Here is an 18,395-nt window from a genome sequence, read left to right as displayed (position 1 = left end):
TGCCTTTCAGACTGCTCAGATTTGACAGTAGAACTATAAGTATTCAAAATATTTTCAGAATTTGGTATTGGGAATGCTTGTGGGCCCTGAGGCTACATCTTGTAAATGTCATAGGTTATGTAAAAAAAAAATTACCTGTAAGTATAAGCCACAAAAATCTACTTAAAGATGGGTCTGTCTTCTAATCTAGCAGAGTAGATACACAGAGTTTGTTGATGGAAGAAAACTGGGGAATCAAGCCAAGAAATAGTGTCTGGAAAAATGTGGTATAATTTTGAAGGAAGCTTATTGTCATATAATACTCATAAAATGAAGACACTTTCAAAAAAAAGCAGTTCTTTGAAATGTCATCCTGTTTTTAGGACAAAATTGTTTTAGATAACAAGTTTTCGTATTGTAAATTTTAAGTGTAAATAATGTGTAGTGATATTTCATGTTGTGACAAAGGGAAAATAAAGTGTGTTCAGTATTCCAGTCAGATCTTTTAGACACATGGATATTTTAAATTCTTTTATAAAAAGTAAAAATGCTGGGAATTATTAAAACATAATGACATCCTACACATAAACTAGATTTACATGTATTAGTAGAACTATGAGGCATGCTTGGTTTCAGTAAAATATTTCTCTCATTTTTAGAGTAACGAAGACTATTCACAATATGTGGTTGACATGATTACAAAAAAGTAAGTACTCTGTGATAAATTTAAAAATAACTGTTCTTTATTTTTCTATCTTGTTTTTTCTGTCCAATTACATGATTTTTTATTAGTGAGCATATTCTTTTTAAAGAGTGTAGCTGTGCAGGAAAAAAAATCTGTAGCTCTATCAGTGCTGTGATGAAGTGTAGCTTATAATTTCCCCCCAATTTTGCACGTCATCTACCTATTAAAATCCGTATTTGTCATGTTATTGTTGTTTTAACATCTATTCCCCATGAAATCCATGGCCTCTGAGAGAAGCCTGCTGGATCATTTTTAAAACATTCTTGTGTTCCTTACTGTATGAGGTTACTTTCACTGCTTCTGCTTACAGTCTCCTGCTGCATGCGGCCCAGGATATGCAAGCACATGCTGATGAACTAATATGAAGTCATTTATCATGCAGTTTGCTGTGGAATGGACACAGACTTCCAAACCCTTATGTTTAAGTGGGCGATACAACTGGTAAAAAGCAAATCACAGCCAGGAAGCTAGTGTCATCATAGTGGAATGGGGAAGGCGTTGTGAGAACGTAGAGAGGAGGGAGTATTTCACCCTGCCTGCAGATATCAAGGACTGAGCCCAAGTATAAGTAGACGCGCTTCAGGCACACAGGAGGAGAATGCGTGGCAAATAGAATTGTTTGAGAAGGCAGAAGGGCCAAAAAGGGAGCATGCTACATTTTGGGGAATGTAAGTGTATCCTGAATGTAGTAGATGTTTGGAATTAAGGAGGAAAGGTTGGTGGGAGATAAGGCCGGCCTCAATGAGATCGTGAAAGGCCTTACGTACAATGCTAAGGATACGTGCTATTTGTGCTGCAGGGTAGGGTTGCACACACGGCCTTCAAGCTGAATCTGGTAACGGACTTGTTTGCTTCAGCCAGCAGTGTTTTGCTTTGGTTTTTTTTTTTTCCGCACCAAATAGCTGTAGTGAATGAAGCAAAGTTATTCTAGTCAAAAGAATTCCAGCCAGTGACTGTAGGATGAATAGATCACCATTTTGAACCGTAATAGATTCAGGCATGTCATGAAGTGACAGGTGGATGGGGAGCTTTGCAAGGAAGGTGTGCCAGTCAGCATCCAAACAGGAAACTCTTGGTAGTTCAGAGAGAGGGAATAGAGAAAATTTAATATAAAAAATTGGCCAAAAAAAGTTTATAGGAGCCAAGAGAAGAAAAAGGAGAAGAAAGGAGACAGGAGAAGCGTAAAGGGAGATGGGGTTATCTATCCCCTGAGGTCTGAGGTTGGGGGCACGGACTGATGCACTGCGGTTAGTGCAGTGACAGCAGGTTCTCGAGGTGTGCCTCTCTCAGAGCTGGTGCCCCCACTGAACCCTGTCGCTCCTGCAGTGCTGACATCGCTGTGCTCCATGCCGCTGAGGGAGACTTCACCAGAAACCGACTGTGGGGAGAATGTCCTCCTCTTCTACTGCCTTCCAATCCCTTGTTACTTACTACCTCGCATAGGACCTACCTGGAAGGAGCTGCAAGGGGGACTGGGATTGTGGCCCGCAAACCCCCGCCCTGCAATACACCGCACAGCAGAAGTGCAAGAATGTGGGCTGAGAGCAGATGGATAATTAGCAAAACAAGAGATCGAGTTCCCCCACCTGAACCTCTGACCAGTCTCAGTGTCACTGCAAGGTAGAGAGTCAGGCATTTGTTATGATGCAAATGAAATACACCGAGAGGTAACCGCAGGGAGTTATTGCCCAACAGCCTCCAAAAAACAAAACAAAACGACCTTGAATCTATCAATGAAAATTCAATTAACAGTCAAGTTAAGAAAAAAAGGAATTTTAGTCAAGCCAAATTGAGGATTATAACCTCAGTTATAATTGGAGACAGGCTCTCAGAAGCTCTGAGGACTGGTCCCCCTGGTAGAAGTCAAAGGCATAGTCAGATACATTTTCTTTCTAGACAAAGGATTGTATATCAAAATGACATACTGATATTCTACATAAAATTCACCAAAGATGCATAGTCCAGGTAAGCACATACAGAGTGAGCAGTAAGTCACCATGACTCCTTACCAAATTGGGAAAGAATGCTAATCTTTTAAGAAGTTACATCAAAAGAAAGGGGAAAAAATTGATCTTTATGGAATAGCTGGCATTCCCATCTTTGAGGGGATCTGGTTAATGTGTGATACTGGTGCATATTGTACACTGAGGGGGGAAGATTGGGACAAAGAGAATTGTATGCTTAAGTTTTCTTGTCCTGCCTTAAAATATAAATTTTATCTCATTAAATTTAATCAAGGCTTTAAAGCTAAACTCCAGTTTAGAGTATACACAGTGAATAGAGGAAACAATCTGGAGTGAATCCCCAAGATGTGGGACATTCTTCAGGACAACTGACCCACTTCCTTCAAAAAAGACAGTTGCATAGGGAAAAAGAAAGAAAGAAGGAAAAAAACTAAAGTGACTGGTCTAGGTAATACTTAGAAAAGAAGTAACAGATAACCAATTACAATGAGAGGATCTTAAGTGGATACTCATTTAAACATCCCACCCCCCACCCTCCACCATTAGATCCTGTAGTTAATATTAGATCCTGTAGTGAATATCAACTGAGTATTATGTGGTGTTGAGTAATTATTCTTAGTTTTGTGAGATGTGACACTGTCATGTCCTTATGTAAATAAATGTCCTTTTTAGTTTTTCACACTGAAGAATTTAAGGGAGAAATATGATATCCATGATTTGTTTTAAAATACTTCAAAAAAAATAAAATACTTCAGCAAAAAATGTGGGCTGCATAGATGAACAAGTAAAAAATTAATGGTTGTTGAAATCAGGTGATTTGGGATTCATTGTATTTCTACTTTCGTGTATTTTGGGTAATTTCATAATAAAAGTGTAAAGAATTAGACTGTTCTCTATGAGTTTAACTGATGGGGAGAAAAGTTAAAGCACACTAACTCGCGGGGAGACATGTTTAGGGAGTTTTGAGATGGGAGCAACTTGAGTGTTTTTCTGTGTGCTCAGGTGAAGAGGCAGGAAGCTGATGAAGCAAAGGCTACGGGGGAATTGGATACAAGGTACACAGAAGGAAATTTAGGCAGGACTGCGACTAAAGGAAAAAAAGAGATGAGAATGGGTGAAAGAATCGAAAAAAATTAGTTTGGGGAAGGCAGGTGAAATGAGAGAATTCCTTCCTTAAAGGTCTCTCTTTTCTCTGTGAAGGAGATAAAGATCATATGTTGAGAACGAGGGATTAATTGGCAGTATATGAACTTGAGAACAGTATTGAAGGCTTGAAGTAGCTGATGTGTGTAAAAGGAGACAGAGTTGGGCAAGATTATATAAAACACCACGGATGTCTAGTTGTCCCCAAAGAAGATTCCCCAGGAAAAAAGTTGCCTTATAATTGAATCCTTAAAATGTTCTCGTATTCCACACTATCCTCTGAGTTGCTTTATTCTGAATAATAAACCATGTTTGGAGAAGACATATTAGCCTGAAATGACTTCAGTCTATGCTAGTTTGGTATCCTTACAAGGGATTCTTGACAGAATCAGTTACAAAGAAGGCAAAGGTTTACAAACAATTCCTGCGGCTATGACTACATAATTGCAAGCAATTGTTTCATGACCTTTAAACATTTGTCAAAACATTTAATACTCTCTGTCAACTATAAATGTATAGAAAAGTGAAAAATATAGTAAACCTAACATTCATTTAGTAGATTGCAATTTAAAACAGAGGCACATGAAAAAATGCTGAACATTGCTAAACATCAGAGAAATGCAAATCAAAACCAAATTGAGATATCACCTCATACCTGTCAAAATGGCTATCATCAAAAAATCTACAAATAATAAATGTTGGTGAGGATGTGGAGAAAAGGGAACCCTTGTGCACTGTTGGTGGGAATGTACATTGGTGCAGCCACTATGGAAAATAGTATGGAGATTCCTCAAAAAAACTAAAAATACAACTACTCTATGATCTGGCAATTCCACTGCTGGGTATATATCCAAAGAAAACAAAAACACTAATTCGAAGAGATACATGTGCCCCAATGTTCATAGCAGCATTATTTACAGTAGCCAAGATATGGAAGCAACCTAAGTGACCATCAACAGATGAACTGATAAAGAAGATGTAAGATATATGTGTGTAATGGAATATTACTCAGCCATAAAAAAGAATGAAATTCTGCCATTTGCAACAACATGGATGGATTAGAGAGTGAAATAAGTCAGAGAAAGACAATTACTCTGTTATCACTTATATGGGAATCTAAAAAAACAAGCATGAAACAAAACAGAAACAAACTCACAGATATAGTGGGGAGAGGAAAGGGGGAGGGGTGAGATACAGACACAAAACTATGTGTAAAATAAGTAAGCAACAAGGATATATTGTACATCACAGGGAAGTATAGCCATTATTTTGTAATAACTTCAAATGGAGTATAATATATAAAAATATTGAATCACTATGTTGTACACTTGAAACTAGTATAATATTGTAAACAACTGTACTTCAATTAAAAATAAATAAAATATGGAAATCATTGAGAATAAAGTATTTTATTTCTTTTAGAAAACTTATCAAGAATAGTTTAAGCAGTGTTTGCCTTCTTCTTGTCGTATAACTTAAAATTCAGAGTGAACATCTTTTTTATGCCTTGGCAAATTGTCATACTCCTTTCTGAGTTTGGATCAGGCTCCTACATTTTCTCCTACATTTTCTTGTTTGCATTTTCAATGTCATGAAACATCTCTGAGAGTTCCTTTAATGTGAAGTTCTTTGCCAGCATCACATCCTACAGGACATCCTTTTCTCTACAACCATTTTTCTCATTTATGTCAGGTAAAGTTCACCTTCGCTAAGTGCCTGTGGCCACACATCTAGAGTCTCTGGAGAGGAAGGTGTCAACATTCCCAAGGTCAGCAGTCTTCTAGTCACATCCAGAGTCGGTTCCAGTGTTATCACTTTCTGCACTTTCGTATATTAGCCAATTCCCTCTTTTGATTATTTTTGTTCAGAGTCATGTGGGTTTGTTTATCACTGAGAGACAAGGAGGCAACACAATGGGATGTTTTGCTGCCTATCAGTGAAGTGAGTAACAGATACTGTGGCCAGTCACCAGCAGACTTGGAAAGAAGTGACAAGAGATGATGATGTGCATCTATTATTTATGTAGTGATTTGTGAACTGAAGAGCCAGGAAGCGAAGTTTGTACTTTATATAATTATTCACAGTTAATATACCATGATGGTTCAAATTTCAACAGTGTTGTTGGGGAAGACTGGTGTTATTTAATTAAAATGTGGTGACTGAAATTCATGTATATTGAAGTTGTGTAAAGTGAGGACTGCCTGTTTTGCACATAATTGAAATCATGCATAGAAAACTCTGTCCTGCTTCCATTTTTTTAATAAATTTATTTAGTTATTTATTTTATTGGCTGTGTTGGCTCTTTTTTGCTGTGTGAGGGCTTTTTTTTAGTTGAGGTGAGTGGGGGCTACTCTTCGTTGTGGTGCGCAGGCTCCTCATTGCCGTGGCTTCTCTTTTTGCAGAGCACGGGCTCTAGGTGCGTGGGCTTCAGTAGTTGCAGCACATGGGCTCAACAGTTGTGGCTCACGGGCTCTAAAGCACAGGCTCAATAGTTGTGGCACGCGGGTTTAGTTGCTCCGGGGCATGTGGGATCTTCCTGGAGCAGGGATCGAACCCATGTCCCCTGCATTGGCAGGCGGATTCTTAACCACTGCGCCACCTAGGAAGCCCTGTCCTGCTTCCATTTTAATAAATAATGTAATGTCTAAATTTAAATCTCGTTTAAAAGTCATATTATTTTTCTTTAAAAGAAAACCATCTAAAATGCTCTACCTGGTGTCTCATTCTTTCCTTGATGGTACAAGATTTATATTACAGCTTTGTGAGCAGCATTTTATGCACTTTAATGACATCCTTGTTAGTCTATAAATATTAACTTTTAAAAATAAAGAATCTAAAACATGGACATACTCCTTGGGAATTCCCTGGTGGTCCAGTGGTTGGAACTCCGCGTTTTCACTGCCAAGGGCCTAGGTTTGATCCCTGGTCAGGGAACTAGGATCCCACAAGCTGTGCAGACAATACACACACACACACACACACACACACACACTCACTCACTCACTCCTCCAAAGAGTTGTGGACAAGAGTCACACAAATCTTCTAATGTTTTCGCTCTTTTGCAGTTACTATATTATGCTAACTAGTCCATTAACTTGACTGTTAGAGTACATATCTGATTAAAAACTTGAAAAATTCGAAGTGCCTGTAATTTTTATGGGGAAATTAATTTCATAGTCTACATTTTAATTTTTTATACATGTTACTAACTTAGAAATACTTTGGCTAAAAAGTATTAGTTTTATGATGTTGCCATCAGGCATATTGTGAAGTAATCCAAATCAAAATATTATATGGACATACATAAGGAAATTCTTTTTAAGTATTTATGTTATTGTGGTAAATCAAATATTCAATTGTAAGCTTTCACTTCTATTTATAGATTCAAAAGGCAACTGACATCTGGATCCTTAGAAGTCATTTCAATACCTGCTTATTTTTATCCAAACATATCACATGCCATGCAATCAACTGACGACTCAGCAAAATTAGAGAGGTATAATATATATTAGAAAATAGTATCCTTATGTAACTAACTTCATCTGATGAAATGTTAGAATGAGCATCTAGTAGTTAGTATTCCAGGCACAGTGGTGTGCTGGAGCCAGTTCCTGCTGGCTGGCACCTAGCTTCTACTCCTAGCTTTTCTGTTTGCTGATCATCCTAGGCAGGTAATTTAGCCTTTTTTTTTTCCCTTAGCTTTCTCAACCTTCTGGTGTGTATAATAAAATAGTGTGTAATGTGGATTACATATATGGAAAAGTCATTGTGAAAATAAAATGTGATAGTATTTATGAAAGAATTCTGAAAAATTAAAAACTCTATACATATGTAAAGGATTGCTATTGTTCGGTTATAAACGTGGTATGTATTTCAAGAAGTATAATAATTTGGTTCCTCAAAACTCAATAGAGCAAAAGACGTCAAGATTCAGAAAAAGGCGTTATCCCAGGAAGCTTATTGGCACTAGGGTTTTTAAAAATAATAAGTGGTATGTCAGAATCTAGAAGTCTTTTATGGATTTTCTTTTGCTTTTAATTAATGACCTACATTTTACCCAATTTTTAGAGTCACAAAACTGGAAAACATTCTAGATCCCCATTTTTCCTTCTGCCCTTTATGTCTCAATCATCATTTCATTTTTAGAACCTCTCTCCGCATCATCCCTCTCATCCCCATTCCTCTGCCTCGGACTTAGTTCAGACCATTAGAGGTCTACTGGCTTTCCTAAATCCTAGCCTAGCCTCTCTTCCAGTTCATTCTCCATACTGTAGCCAGAAGAATCTTTTTTCATATGAGATCAAGTCCAAAGTCTCCTGCAAGCCACAAAAGACCCTTCGTGACCTGGTCTCTGCCAACCTCACCATCCTCAGCTTCCTCTCCATCAGCTTTTGGTGCTGTACCTCTGAGTTGGCACACTCCTTCACACATTCATGCCTTTGCAGTGCTTCTTTTCTACACTGAATGCCCTGCTTCCTTCTGCTCCGCCCTCCCCATCTTTTTATAAGTCATCATTGTCAATATCTTTACATAGCAGTTGTCTGATTGCTCCAAATTTATGATTTTTCTATCTTTCAGCTAGATTATGAGACCCAGAAGGGCAAGAACTGCACTGTGTATTGCTCTCTGAATCTACAGGACCTGGCTCAGTATCTAGCTTAGTATTAAATTAGAATGACATTTCTTTATACTTTTATTTGAAGTAGACCTAAGATCAGGAAGAATATTAACTTTATTATATAGGTGATAATTTAACTAGCCAAAATGTAAAATAAATAGATTGTGCTTATCCTAATTTAGCAATGGCAGACACTGTCCACTGGGACAGGGAAACCTTTTAGTATAACTAGTATAAGTCACTCAGTTTCACTTGATGTAAATAGTACTTTCTGTGAATGAAGTGTAAAAAAAAAAAGTTTGTTTTTAATTACTAAAGTGTGCTTATAAATAAAAACCAAATAATAATGAAAAATATTAACAGATTTTATTATTTATCTCTAGTTGGAGAATCAAACAAGTATTAGATTTTTGTTTTTTGATGCTGTATGCCCAACCCAAAGCTATGTATTACTTGCAGGTAAGACCTTGTTATACATATATAATTTAAAGTGGATGTATTAAAAGAGAAGATTGTAAGTCATAAAAAAATGAAGTGGAAGTCTTGTATTCTCCTCCTCTCCTTTGATTCCTTCCTTCGTCATTGTTTCTCTCCACTTTACTCTGTACTTAGAAAGTAGAAAATACCCATTATATTAAAATGCCAAAAGGAAGCTTAAAATTGGTTTTATATTAGTCTTCTTGCTGGGTCACTGTTAACAGAGGAAATCATAGTTACCTGAAGCAAATTGAGAGAAATTCTCAAATTAGAAAAAAATTGGAGATTGTACTGCTTACATTTTTCTGCCCACAAGTATATTTGATTAAAGAAACATATTTTGAGCACATATGTTAGACAGTGTATATGCTCATCTTAGCTACCCTACATTGCCATATTTTATGGGTAACACAGTTCTACAGTGCCTTACTGTGTTTGTGAAACAAACCAATTATATGTAATTTGTACCTCCTAAATTCCTGCATATTGTTAAATAATAATAAACACATTTCCCAACAGTAAGTATATACCTCACTACATGAGACAGTGTTCAGTTGTGAGAGGAGTTTGCAGAATGTCATTGCAGAATAAAGGGAGAATATTAGAAAAAGGCCTGAAGCCAGGTCTTCTTTTTTACTGGAAAAAACCCAATATCCCTTTCGAGTCCTAGTTAGTGGTAATATAATTCCTAGTTAGAAACATGAGATTCAGCCAATGTACTCGTCCCATTTTGGAACAACACAATTGTATTTTGTGCCCTGCTATTGTGCCTGAGGACTTGCACATCTTCCCGGATCATTTAGGAGATTCTCTTTGTCTATAGATTCCACATAGTATGTATTGACCTTAAAAAGAAAACTCTAGTTTCCTTTCCACCCTCTCCCCCCTCTCATGGAGAACTATTTCTAGGCTTACTGGCACCATCCTTCTAACCAGCTAGTTGGGGATGAGAGGGCCAGCTCCCTTTTTTTTATCTGTTTGTCAAATACAATATCTGGTGCTAGAACATGGCACCTTCCATCTAAAGAAAAAGCCAGTGAGTCTTAATCTAGAAACTGAAGTAGTTGTGGGAGTGAAAATGGATTCAGATAAATACATTCTTCCGAAGAAGATTTACATTGAATGTTACTTATTAGTATTTAGGAAAGAAACTGATAATGTCTGGTCTCAGAATCAGAAAATGAAAAGTGACTAACAGGAAATAGCCTCAATGAATTGAACTAAAAATCTATTAACTACCTCATGAAAACATTTTTTCAGTGTATTCTATTGTAAGTATTTTCAGTTTTCAAGCTAATTTGTTCCATGGAAGCATCAAAGGTACTAATGCCTTTTTTTTTTTTTTTTTTTTTTTTTAGCTAGAAGATGATATCTTAGCTAACAGGATGTACTTTACAAAAATCACAGATTTTGTACATAACATAACTTCAAATAATTGGTTTTATATTGAGTTTTCAGTACTTGGATTTATAGGTAAGCAATGGATCTACTTTGTGGGGTCAAGCTTTTTAGTACATAATAATCTTAAAAGTTTATAAGAACTTGTCAAAGAATTTGTTACTAAATGGAAAGGAATGGCATGATTTCTATGAAGATACTATTAGATTAATAGTAAAATCATATTCAAGGATTTTTTTGGTAAATGGACAGTATAAATAGATTGACATATATCCACATGTTATAAGAACATAAAGCAGCTACCACTTATTAATGCTAGCTATAAGTCTGGGACATTTGTTAGCATAGTGACTAAGATGTACTTCTCTCTATTTTAGAAAAACACTGAAGTTCAAAGAATTAAAGTTGTACAGGAAGGAATTTTAACAGAACTATTGTACTCTGAAGTCCTTTTAATTTCCAGTATGCTGAATCTGACATGCTTAAAAAATATAAAAACGTGAATTATATCCACCACAGAAGAGTTCCTAAAATTGTGCCCATGATGTGATTATTTTTACAGTTCTTCTGTAGACTTTCTTTTTGCTTCCTTCCATTCGCTCCTCCCTTTCTTCTGCCCATTTTCTTTGATTTGACCTTCATGTCAGCAAGCTGAGTTACCTAACTCATTTCACATTGCAAGTCATCGTTGTTTCAAGCAGGAGCCCTCTCTTATTTTATTCTTTTGTTTAAAATCCAGCGCCTACCTCCACTTCTCCCACTCTCATGATAGGTTTTGCACTCAGTATATTTCATTCAGAATATACATATAAATATCATATACCATGTAACAGATTTGGTGTTTTTCATGTTTGTACTTGTTTAAAATTTACGTAAATGGTAATGCAGTAGGACTATTCCTGTTCCGTACGTTTTTGTACTCAAAACTAAGTTTTATAACTGTCAATATGTTGCTTTATGTTCATTTAGCTCATTTTTCTTACTGCTGCATAAGTGCTACAAAATAATCCATTTGACTTACCCATTCCAAGAGTGGTGGACCATGTCTGCTGTCGCAAAGAAAGGAATGACATGTATGTTCCCTGGGATGGGATTACTGAGGGCAAACATAGCTGGGTCTCTGAGTACTGCCAGATTGCTTCGCAGGTTGGCTATACAGTTTATATTCCCGTAAGCAATGCATCCAAGTTCCTGCTTCCCAATACACTTGATAACATTTGATTTTATCCATTAAATCTTTGTTTGCCATGGCGGGGAATATAAAGCATTTCTCTGATTGCTAGTAAAATCCATCTGTTCTTCATACACTTGCTTGACCACTTTTTTTCCCAAACTTTCTGTCAAGTGGTGTGGAATCCAATTTTAAAGCCCTGAAGGTTTTTTTCTCAGCTTTGGTTACAATAAGAAAAACTGTAGGCAACAGTAATACCTGCTGAAAAGCTTGGACCAGATAATAATTTTGTTAGTTTATTACTTTGAGAATTTTAAATTCTTTCTGTCTTTCTCAGTAAAGTCAGAAGGATAGAGAGTATTCACATTCTGATCATCACAAGAGCACACTGAACAAGGAACACCATATATGTGATACTGAATTATTATTTAAGGTTAAAGCTACAAAGGCTTTACTTTTTTGTTATTCAATATTTTCCAAAAATATGAGCTTGCTAAATAGAATTTTCAGAATGCTGACAGCAGATTAGGAAAACATAAATATTAAATCAACTCTTTCTGTCATTAAATCACTTTTTTTGGTTACTATATAAATAGGTGCCTAAAAATTCAAATATAGCCATACACTTGATCAGGTGACCCATATAGACTCAAGTCTTAGTGAAAGAATGAAACATTCCTACATCCTACTATCGTGTTTATTAAATAGCTAGATGTGTTTTGCACTGTTTACTGTAAAGTGAACATTTACCTGAATCTTACACCTTCAACTTTATTTTAAAATTAAAGATGCAATATATGGGACTTCCCTGGCAGTCCAATGGTTAAGCCTCTGCGCTTCCAATGCAAGGGGTGCAGGTTTGATCCCTGGTTGAGATACTAAGATCCCACATGCCCCGCAGCATGGGCAAAAAAAAAAAAAGGTGCAGTATATTAGAAATAAATAGTTGGATGTAATGAAATCATACCATAAAATATAGTAAATCTTCAAGAATCATAAATACAAAAGAAAAATAATATTCTTATAAAATAATGCTCAAATATTGAAATAATACTGTATGTTAATCAAAATTTAGTAAGAGTAAAAAATGTGGTAGATTGATAAAGTTCCACATAAACCAGTTTACAAATTACAGTTTCTGAAAAATTAAGTGAAATTAATTAAGATTACAAGTCCTATACTTTCCATTTACTTTATATATCTTATACATGATTTAGACAGTTGATCTTCATTAGTTATCAAAGTTAGTTTCCAGACTTCCCTGGTGGCTCAGTGATTAAGAATCCGCCTGCCAATGCAGGGGACATGGGTTTGAGCCCTGGTCTGGGGAGATCCCACATGCCACGGAGCAGCTAAGCCCGTGTGCCACAACTATTGAGCCCATGTGACACAACTACCGAAGCCCACGCGCCTAAAGCCTGTGCTCTGCAACAAGAGAAGCCACTGCAATGAGAAGGCTGTGCACTGCAACGAAGAGTAGCCCCTGCTCACCACAACTAGAAAAAGCTCATGCACAGCAACAAAGACCCAACACAGCCAATAAATAAATAAATTTATTTTTTTTAAAAAGTTAATTTCCTAAGAGTATTCACTATTCCAAGCTTGTTTCATACTTTCCTCCCCCAGAAGTGGTCATTCTTAATACTGAAACAGGTGCTGTATATTATTTTGCTTCATTATCCTCCAACTTCACAAATGCTCTAAACTTTATTTGTAAGGAATAAGATATATTTAATTTTTACTAATTTTCGCTCTTTTCCCATGTTAATGGAATGAACAACTATATATAAGGGTTTTGTTTGATATATAGTATAAACACTCAGGGGTTTTTTGGATTTGTTTACTTTTTCTCCATAGGAAAGCTGTTTAAATCTGAGGACTTAACTGACTTCGTACGCTTTTTCTTAATGTTCTACAAAGATAAACCTATAGACTTGCTCTTGGGGGACATTTTTCAGGTAAAGATGTGTAACCCAGGAGAAACTCTTGTGAGTATTTCTTTATTTTGTATTTTTAGGAAAATACTATCAGTCTATGTAATTACATAAATTTTGTTTACAAATTTTAGTGCATCAATTTTTTAATCTCCCATATCCTAAATTTTTACTGCTACATCTACTAAATGAGGTGTGTCATTAATTTCAAAAACACAGTGAGAAGTGGAAACAAAGGGACAAAAAGTGAACAAATAGAAAAAAAATGGTAGACGTAAATTCAAACAAGTCAATATTTACATCAAATAAAAATGACCAAAATACACCAGTTAAGAGACAGTTCATCAGAATGGATTGAATAACACTACGCAATTAATTGCTGTCTATACTCAGTTCAAATATAATACTATAGATAGGTTAAAAGTAAAATGTGGAAAAAGATATACCATGCAGACACTAATTAAAGGTAACTTGATTATTATATGCCTTGTGGTAACTATATTAATATCACAGTAGACTTCAGAGCTAAAAAAAAAATTGACCAGGGATCAAAAAAGATACTATATACTGATGAGAGGGTCAAATCACCAAGAGACATAACAATCCTGAAAGTACACGTATGTAACAATAGAGCCTCACAATACATGAAACAAAAAATGACAGAATTGAAAGGAGAAATAGATGAGTCTACAATGATAGTTGGAGACTTCAACACTTCTCTCAGTAAGCAACAGAACTAGTTGGCAGAAAACAGCAAGGAGATAAAACAACTGAACAATACCATCTACCATCTGGATTTAACTGATGTTTGAAAAAATACTACAGTACATCCAACAACAGTAGAAAACACACTCTTTTAAAATACACTTAGAACATTCACCAAAATAGACGTCTTGTATCATAAAATATAGCTTAACAAATTTAAGTTGAAACTGTAAAAATTATATTCTCTGACAACGATGGAATCAAGATAGAAATTAATATCAGAAAGATAACTGAAACATCTACAAATACTTGGAAATTAAACAACGCATTTTAAAATAAACCATGAGTGAAAGAGGGAGTCTCAAGGGAAATTAGAAATTACTTTGAACTGAGTGAAAGTGAAAATACAGGGTATCAAAATTTGTGGGATGTAGCTAAAGCACTGCTTAAAGAGAAATTTGTAGCATGAAATCGTTATCTAGAAGAAAGACCTCACATTAATAATCTCAGTTTCCACCTTAAAAAACTGGAAAAAGAAGAGCAAAATAAAGCCAAATCAAGCAGAAGGGAGAAAATAATAACTATAAGAGCAGAAAGCAACAAATTGAAAATATAAAACAGTAGAGAGACATCAATGAAACCAAATGCTGATTCTTTGGAAAGAGTGATAAAACTGACAAACCTCTAACAAGACCAACAAAGAAAACTTGAAGACATACATTATCAATATTAGAATGAAAGAGAATATCATGACATACAATGTATAGATAAATTACACTTCATCAAAATTACAGCTTTTCGTGCTGCATAATTTACTATTAAGAGGATAAGATGCCACAAACTAGGGAAAAAATATTTGCAAATTCCATGCATATATATTCGCATGTGCATAATTCTACTAAAATATGTACTTTTTATGCTAAAAACTTCAAAATGCTGATGAAAGAAATAGATATATCATGATCATGGATTGGGAGGCGCAACACAGTAAATATGCAAATGCTCCCCCAGTTGATCCATGGATTTCACGTAATTCCAATCAAAATCCCAGCAGGATTTTCTTCGGTGATATAGACAAGCTGATTTTAACATTTAACATTTTTAAGAAGAAGCAAAGGCAAAGAATAGCTAAAATGATTTTGAAAAAGAAGAATGAAATTAGAGGCATCATCACACTGCTGGATTTTAAATCTTACTATAAAGCTACAGTAATCAGGATGAATCTTTAGAGGCAAAGAGGTAAACATATAGACGTATGGAACAGCACAGCCCAGAAACAGGTCCACAAAAATATGTCAGACTGGTATTTGACAAACGAGCATACGCAATTCAATGGAGAAAGAATAATCTTTCAAAAAATTTGTATTGGATTAGTTGGATATCTATCCCTCTATCTATCATCCATCTATCTATCTATCTGTCTATCTACCTATCTATCATCTATCTAAAAAAAGAATCTCAACCTAAACATCACACATGATACAAACATTATTTCAAAATAGAACATCTATCTAAATATAAAACATAAAACTATAAAACATTTAGAAGAAAATATAGGAAAAAATCTTCAGGACCCAGGCCTCAGTGAAGAATTCTTAGACACTAAATGCTTGATCCATTTTTTAAAAGTTGATAAGTTGGACTTCATCAAAATTGAAACCTTTCATGTTGTAAAACTTACTGTTAAGAAGACGCCACAGACTAGGAGAAGATATTTGTAAATTCCATATACAACAAGGACTTGTATCCAGAATATATAGAGAATTTTCAAAACTCAACGACAGGAAAACAACCCAATTGAAAAATAGGCACGAGACTTGAACAGACTCTATCAAGGTAGTTTCTCCCTTACTGCCATAAGCAGTGAACTCAGCTTTGCTTTATCAACAGGTTATTTGGTGGGTATTTTGGGGGAGCCAGCATTTGATAATACTGTCCCACTGGAACTTTTATTAAAAGATTTGAAAATATTACCATATTTGCTAAATTTTAACTCCTTAACTAATTTTATCTGACCATAATATAGTTTCAGATTAACTCTAGATTATTTAATTACTTTACAGTGATAAAAGCAATTCTTTAATATAATATTTCCTACATGTTAATATTGAGTAGAAATGCATTTAAATAAACCTATTTAAAAATTATTATGTACATAAACTTGAGATGTATTTTTATGAATTTTCTATGTATACATTACATAAAATAATTCTCAGATAGCAATCATAATCATTTCAAAAGGAGTGATTTACAAGTCATCTTTATTTTTATTTTTAAGGAGATTATCCACATCTTTTTCCATGCAGTATAATATTGGCTCTTTGTTTTAATTATATACTTTTTAAGAAGAAATTGAGGAGGGTTAGGAGTTAATCAGTGATTGGGGAGAGAATAATGTAGTGTGAGAGACATGGATAGATAGGAGAATACCAAAAATTTTATGTTATTGGAATAGAGAGAAAGGAGAGGAAAATTATAGTTGGTACCAACAATAGCCTGATTTCCTAATGAACTAATAGTTCATGAAAATACATGCATTTGTATCTTAACTTTTTGTTCCATTACTCTTATGAAGAAAAAACTAAGAATTAAATATTTTGTTTAAATTTTAAAATAGTAATATAGAACTCAGGCAAAAACTAATATAATGGAAAGTTCTGCCATCAGTAAATGCAGTAAAAAAGAGTATTTGGGTTTTTACATAAGATTGTTGTTTTCTTACTTTTCCTCCAGAAAGAATGTACAGAACGAAATAAGCATATTCGCATTCGATATAAACCTTCTCTTTTCCAGCATGTGGGTATACAGTCATCATTCCCTGGAAAAGAACAATATTTAAAAGTAAGTAATTTGAAATGCAGTGAAGTAATATACAATGTTTCATGAGCTTATAAAATATTATTTAGAAAAGAAATGATGAGATCATGAGAAAATTGTTTAAACACAATTTATCTCATGATAGAACTATTTGTTATGAAGAGCAATCATCTTTACAAAACCCAAGTTATCTATCATAGTTAGAAAAATCCAGCCTATGTAAACTTCTGTGCCTTTCTGTTCCTTGCTGTACAATTCAAATAATGAGACTAAAAAAAGTGTTGTGAAAATTATAATAAAATTCACTATTTTAGTATAATATTCAAAATTATAAAAGAATATTTCAAAAATAAAATGCTTCTATTATTGAATTTAAATGTATCAATATTCTTATTTCAGACCACTGTTTACCAGATGAACAAAAATTCAGCATTATTTGGTTTTTAATCATTTCTAAGTTTTTCATCATTTTTGAAGACAATGTTATTTATAATTGATTTAGCATCTTGGTGGGGTAGAAAAGCAAAGACTTCAGAGTCAAAACACCTAGTTTTTAGTTGTGGTGACCTATGTACATGATATTGGGCAAGCCCTAGCACTCTTCTGTGCTTTCTTCATCTATAAAATGAGTTTAAATTAAATGAGCGTTAAGGTTTCTTCCAGCTTTGAAATACTGTTGACATCTCTATCCTTCTTAGTTTCTTCACACAACAAGGCAAATTTTTGCTTTTATCCTCTGTCAGTTGAAATAAGAGAAACACACAAAAACATCTTCCCATCATTTCATCCATTGTTTATCACCTGCCCTCTTTCCACCTTTGCTACTCTGTCTCTGTGTATTTATTGTACTGCACTGTTTGGGACAGTACCTCAGAGTGTGAACTCAGTAAACATTAGCTGTTAGCTATCAGGCAAGGTGGAATTCAAGATTAAAAGTGTTTGTCGAACAAAACAAAGAAGTGTCTGGAATAATGAAAACTTAACTGTTATGAATCTTTATGCAAAAAAGTAATACCATCAAAATACGTAAAATATAGCCACGGGTGATGCAGAAAGAAATTGGCCTATACCATTCTACTTGTTGATGCTCTTATAATGGGATTCTTTTTTTCTATTATATTTTTTTCCAGATAAGATATTTTAACCTTATTGTTGTAAATTCATGACAGATTAAGGAGAATGTACATCTAATCACTCATACTTTGATGTTATAATCTTAACTTTTTTCTTTTCTATTCTTCATACCACATAAAACAGAAAGAAATAGCAATCTAATGACATGTCAAATGTAATTATATTAACATTTTTTAAAATTTCTAACAGGATATCTATTATTAGGAATTTCATAATTTTAACACCTTCTTTAAAAATGATCAGAATCATTCTTTGGAAAAAATGGCATAACAAGAATTAGACTGTTTCTCAAGTTTCTTCATAGTGGATA

At 34.6% G+C, this 18,395-nt stretch overlaps 1 protein-coding gene across 1 annotated transcript in view; it reads left to right on the top strand.

Moving 5' to 3' along the window:
* MGAT4D (MGAT4 family member D) overlaps nucleotides 1-18,395 on the top strand; it is a 55,716-nt gene that overhangs the window by 24,134 nt on the left and 13,187 nt on the right. The window contains exons 5-10 of the mRNA XM_057726953.1: nucleotides 639-685; nucleotides 7,214-7,327; nucleotides 8,833-8,908; nucleotides 10,285-10,399; nucleotides 13,353-13,483; nucleotides 16,868-16,975. Coding sequence (XP_057582936.1) covers nucleotides 639-685; nucleotides 7,214-7,327; nucleotides 8,833-8,908; nucleotides 10,285-10,399; nucleotides 13,353-13,483; nucleotides 16,868-16,975 — 591 coding nt within the window. The remainder of the gene's footprint in view (nucleotides 1-638; nucleotides 686-7,213; nucleotides 7,328-8,832; nucleotides 8,909-10,284; nucleotides 10,400-13,352; nucleotides 13,484-16,867; nucleotides 16,976-18,395) is intronic.

The sequence above is a fragment of the Hippopotamus amphibius genome, chromosome 3 (assembly GCF_030028045.1).
Source record: "Hippopotamus amphibius kiboko isolate mHipAmp2 chromosome 3, mHipAmp2.hap2, whole genome shotgun sequence".
Taxonomy (NCBI): domain Eukaryota; kingdom Metazoa; phylum Chordata; class Mammalia; order Artiodactyla; family Hippopotamidae; genus Hippopotamus; species Hippopotamus amphibius.
Note: the sequence above shows the minus strand (reverse complement) of the source record. Positions and strands in the feature narration are given on the sequence as shown.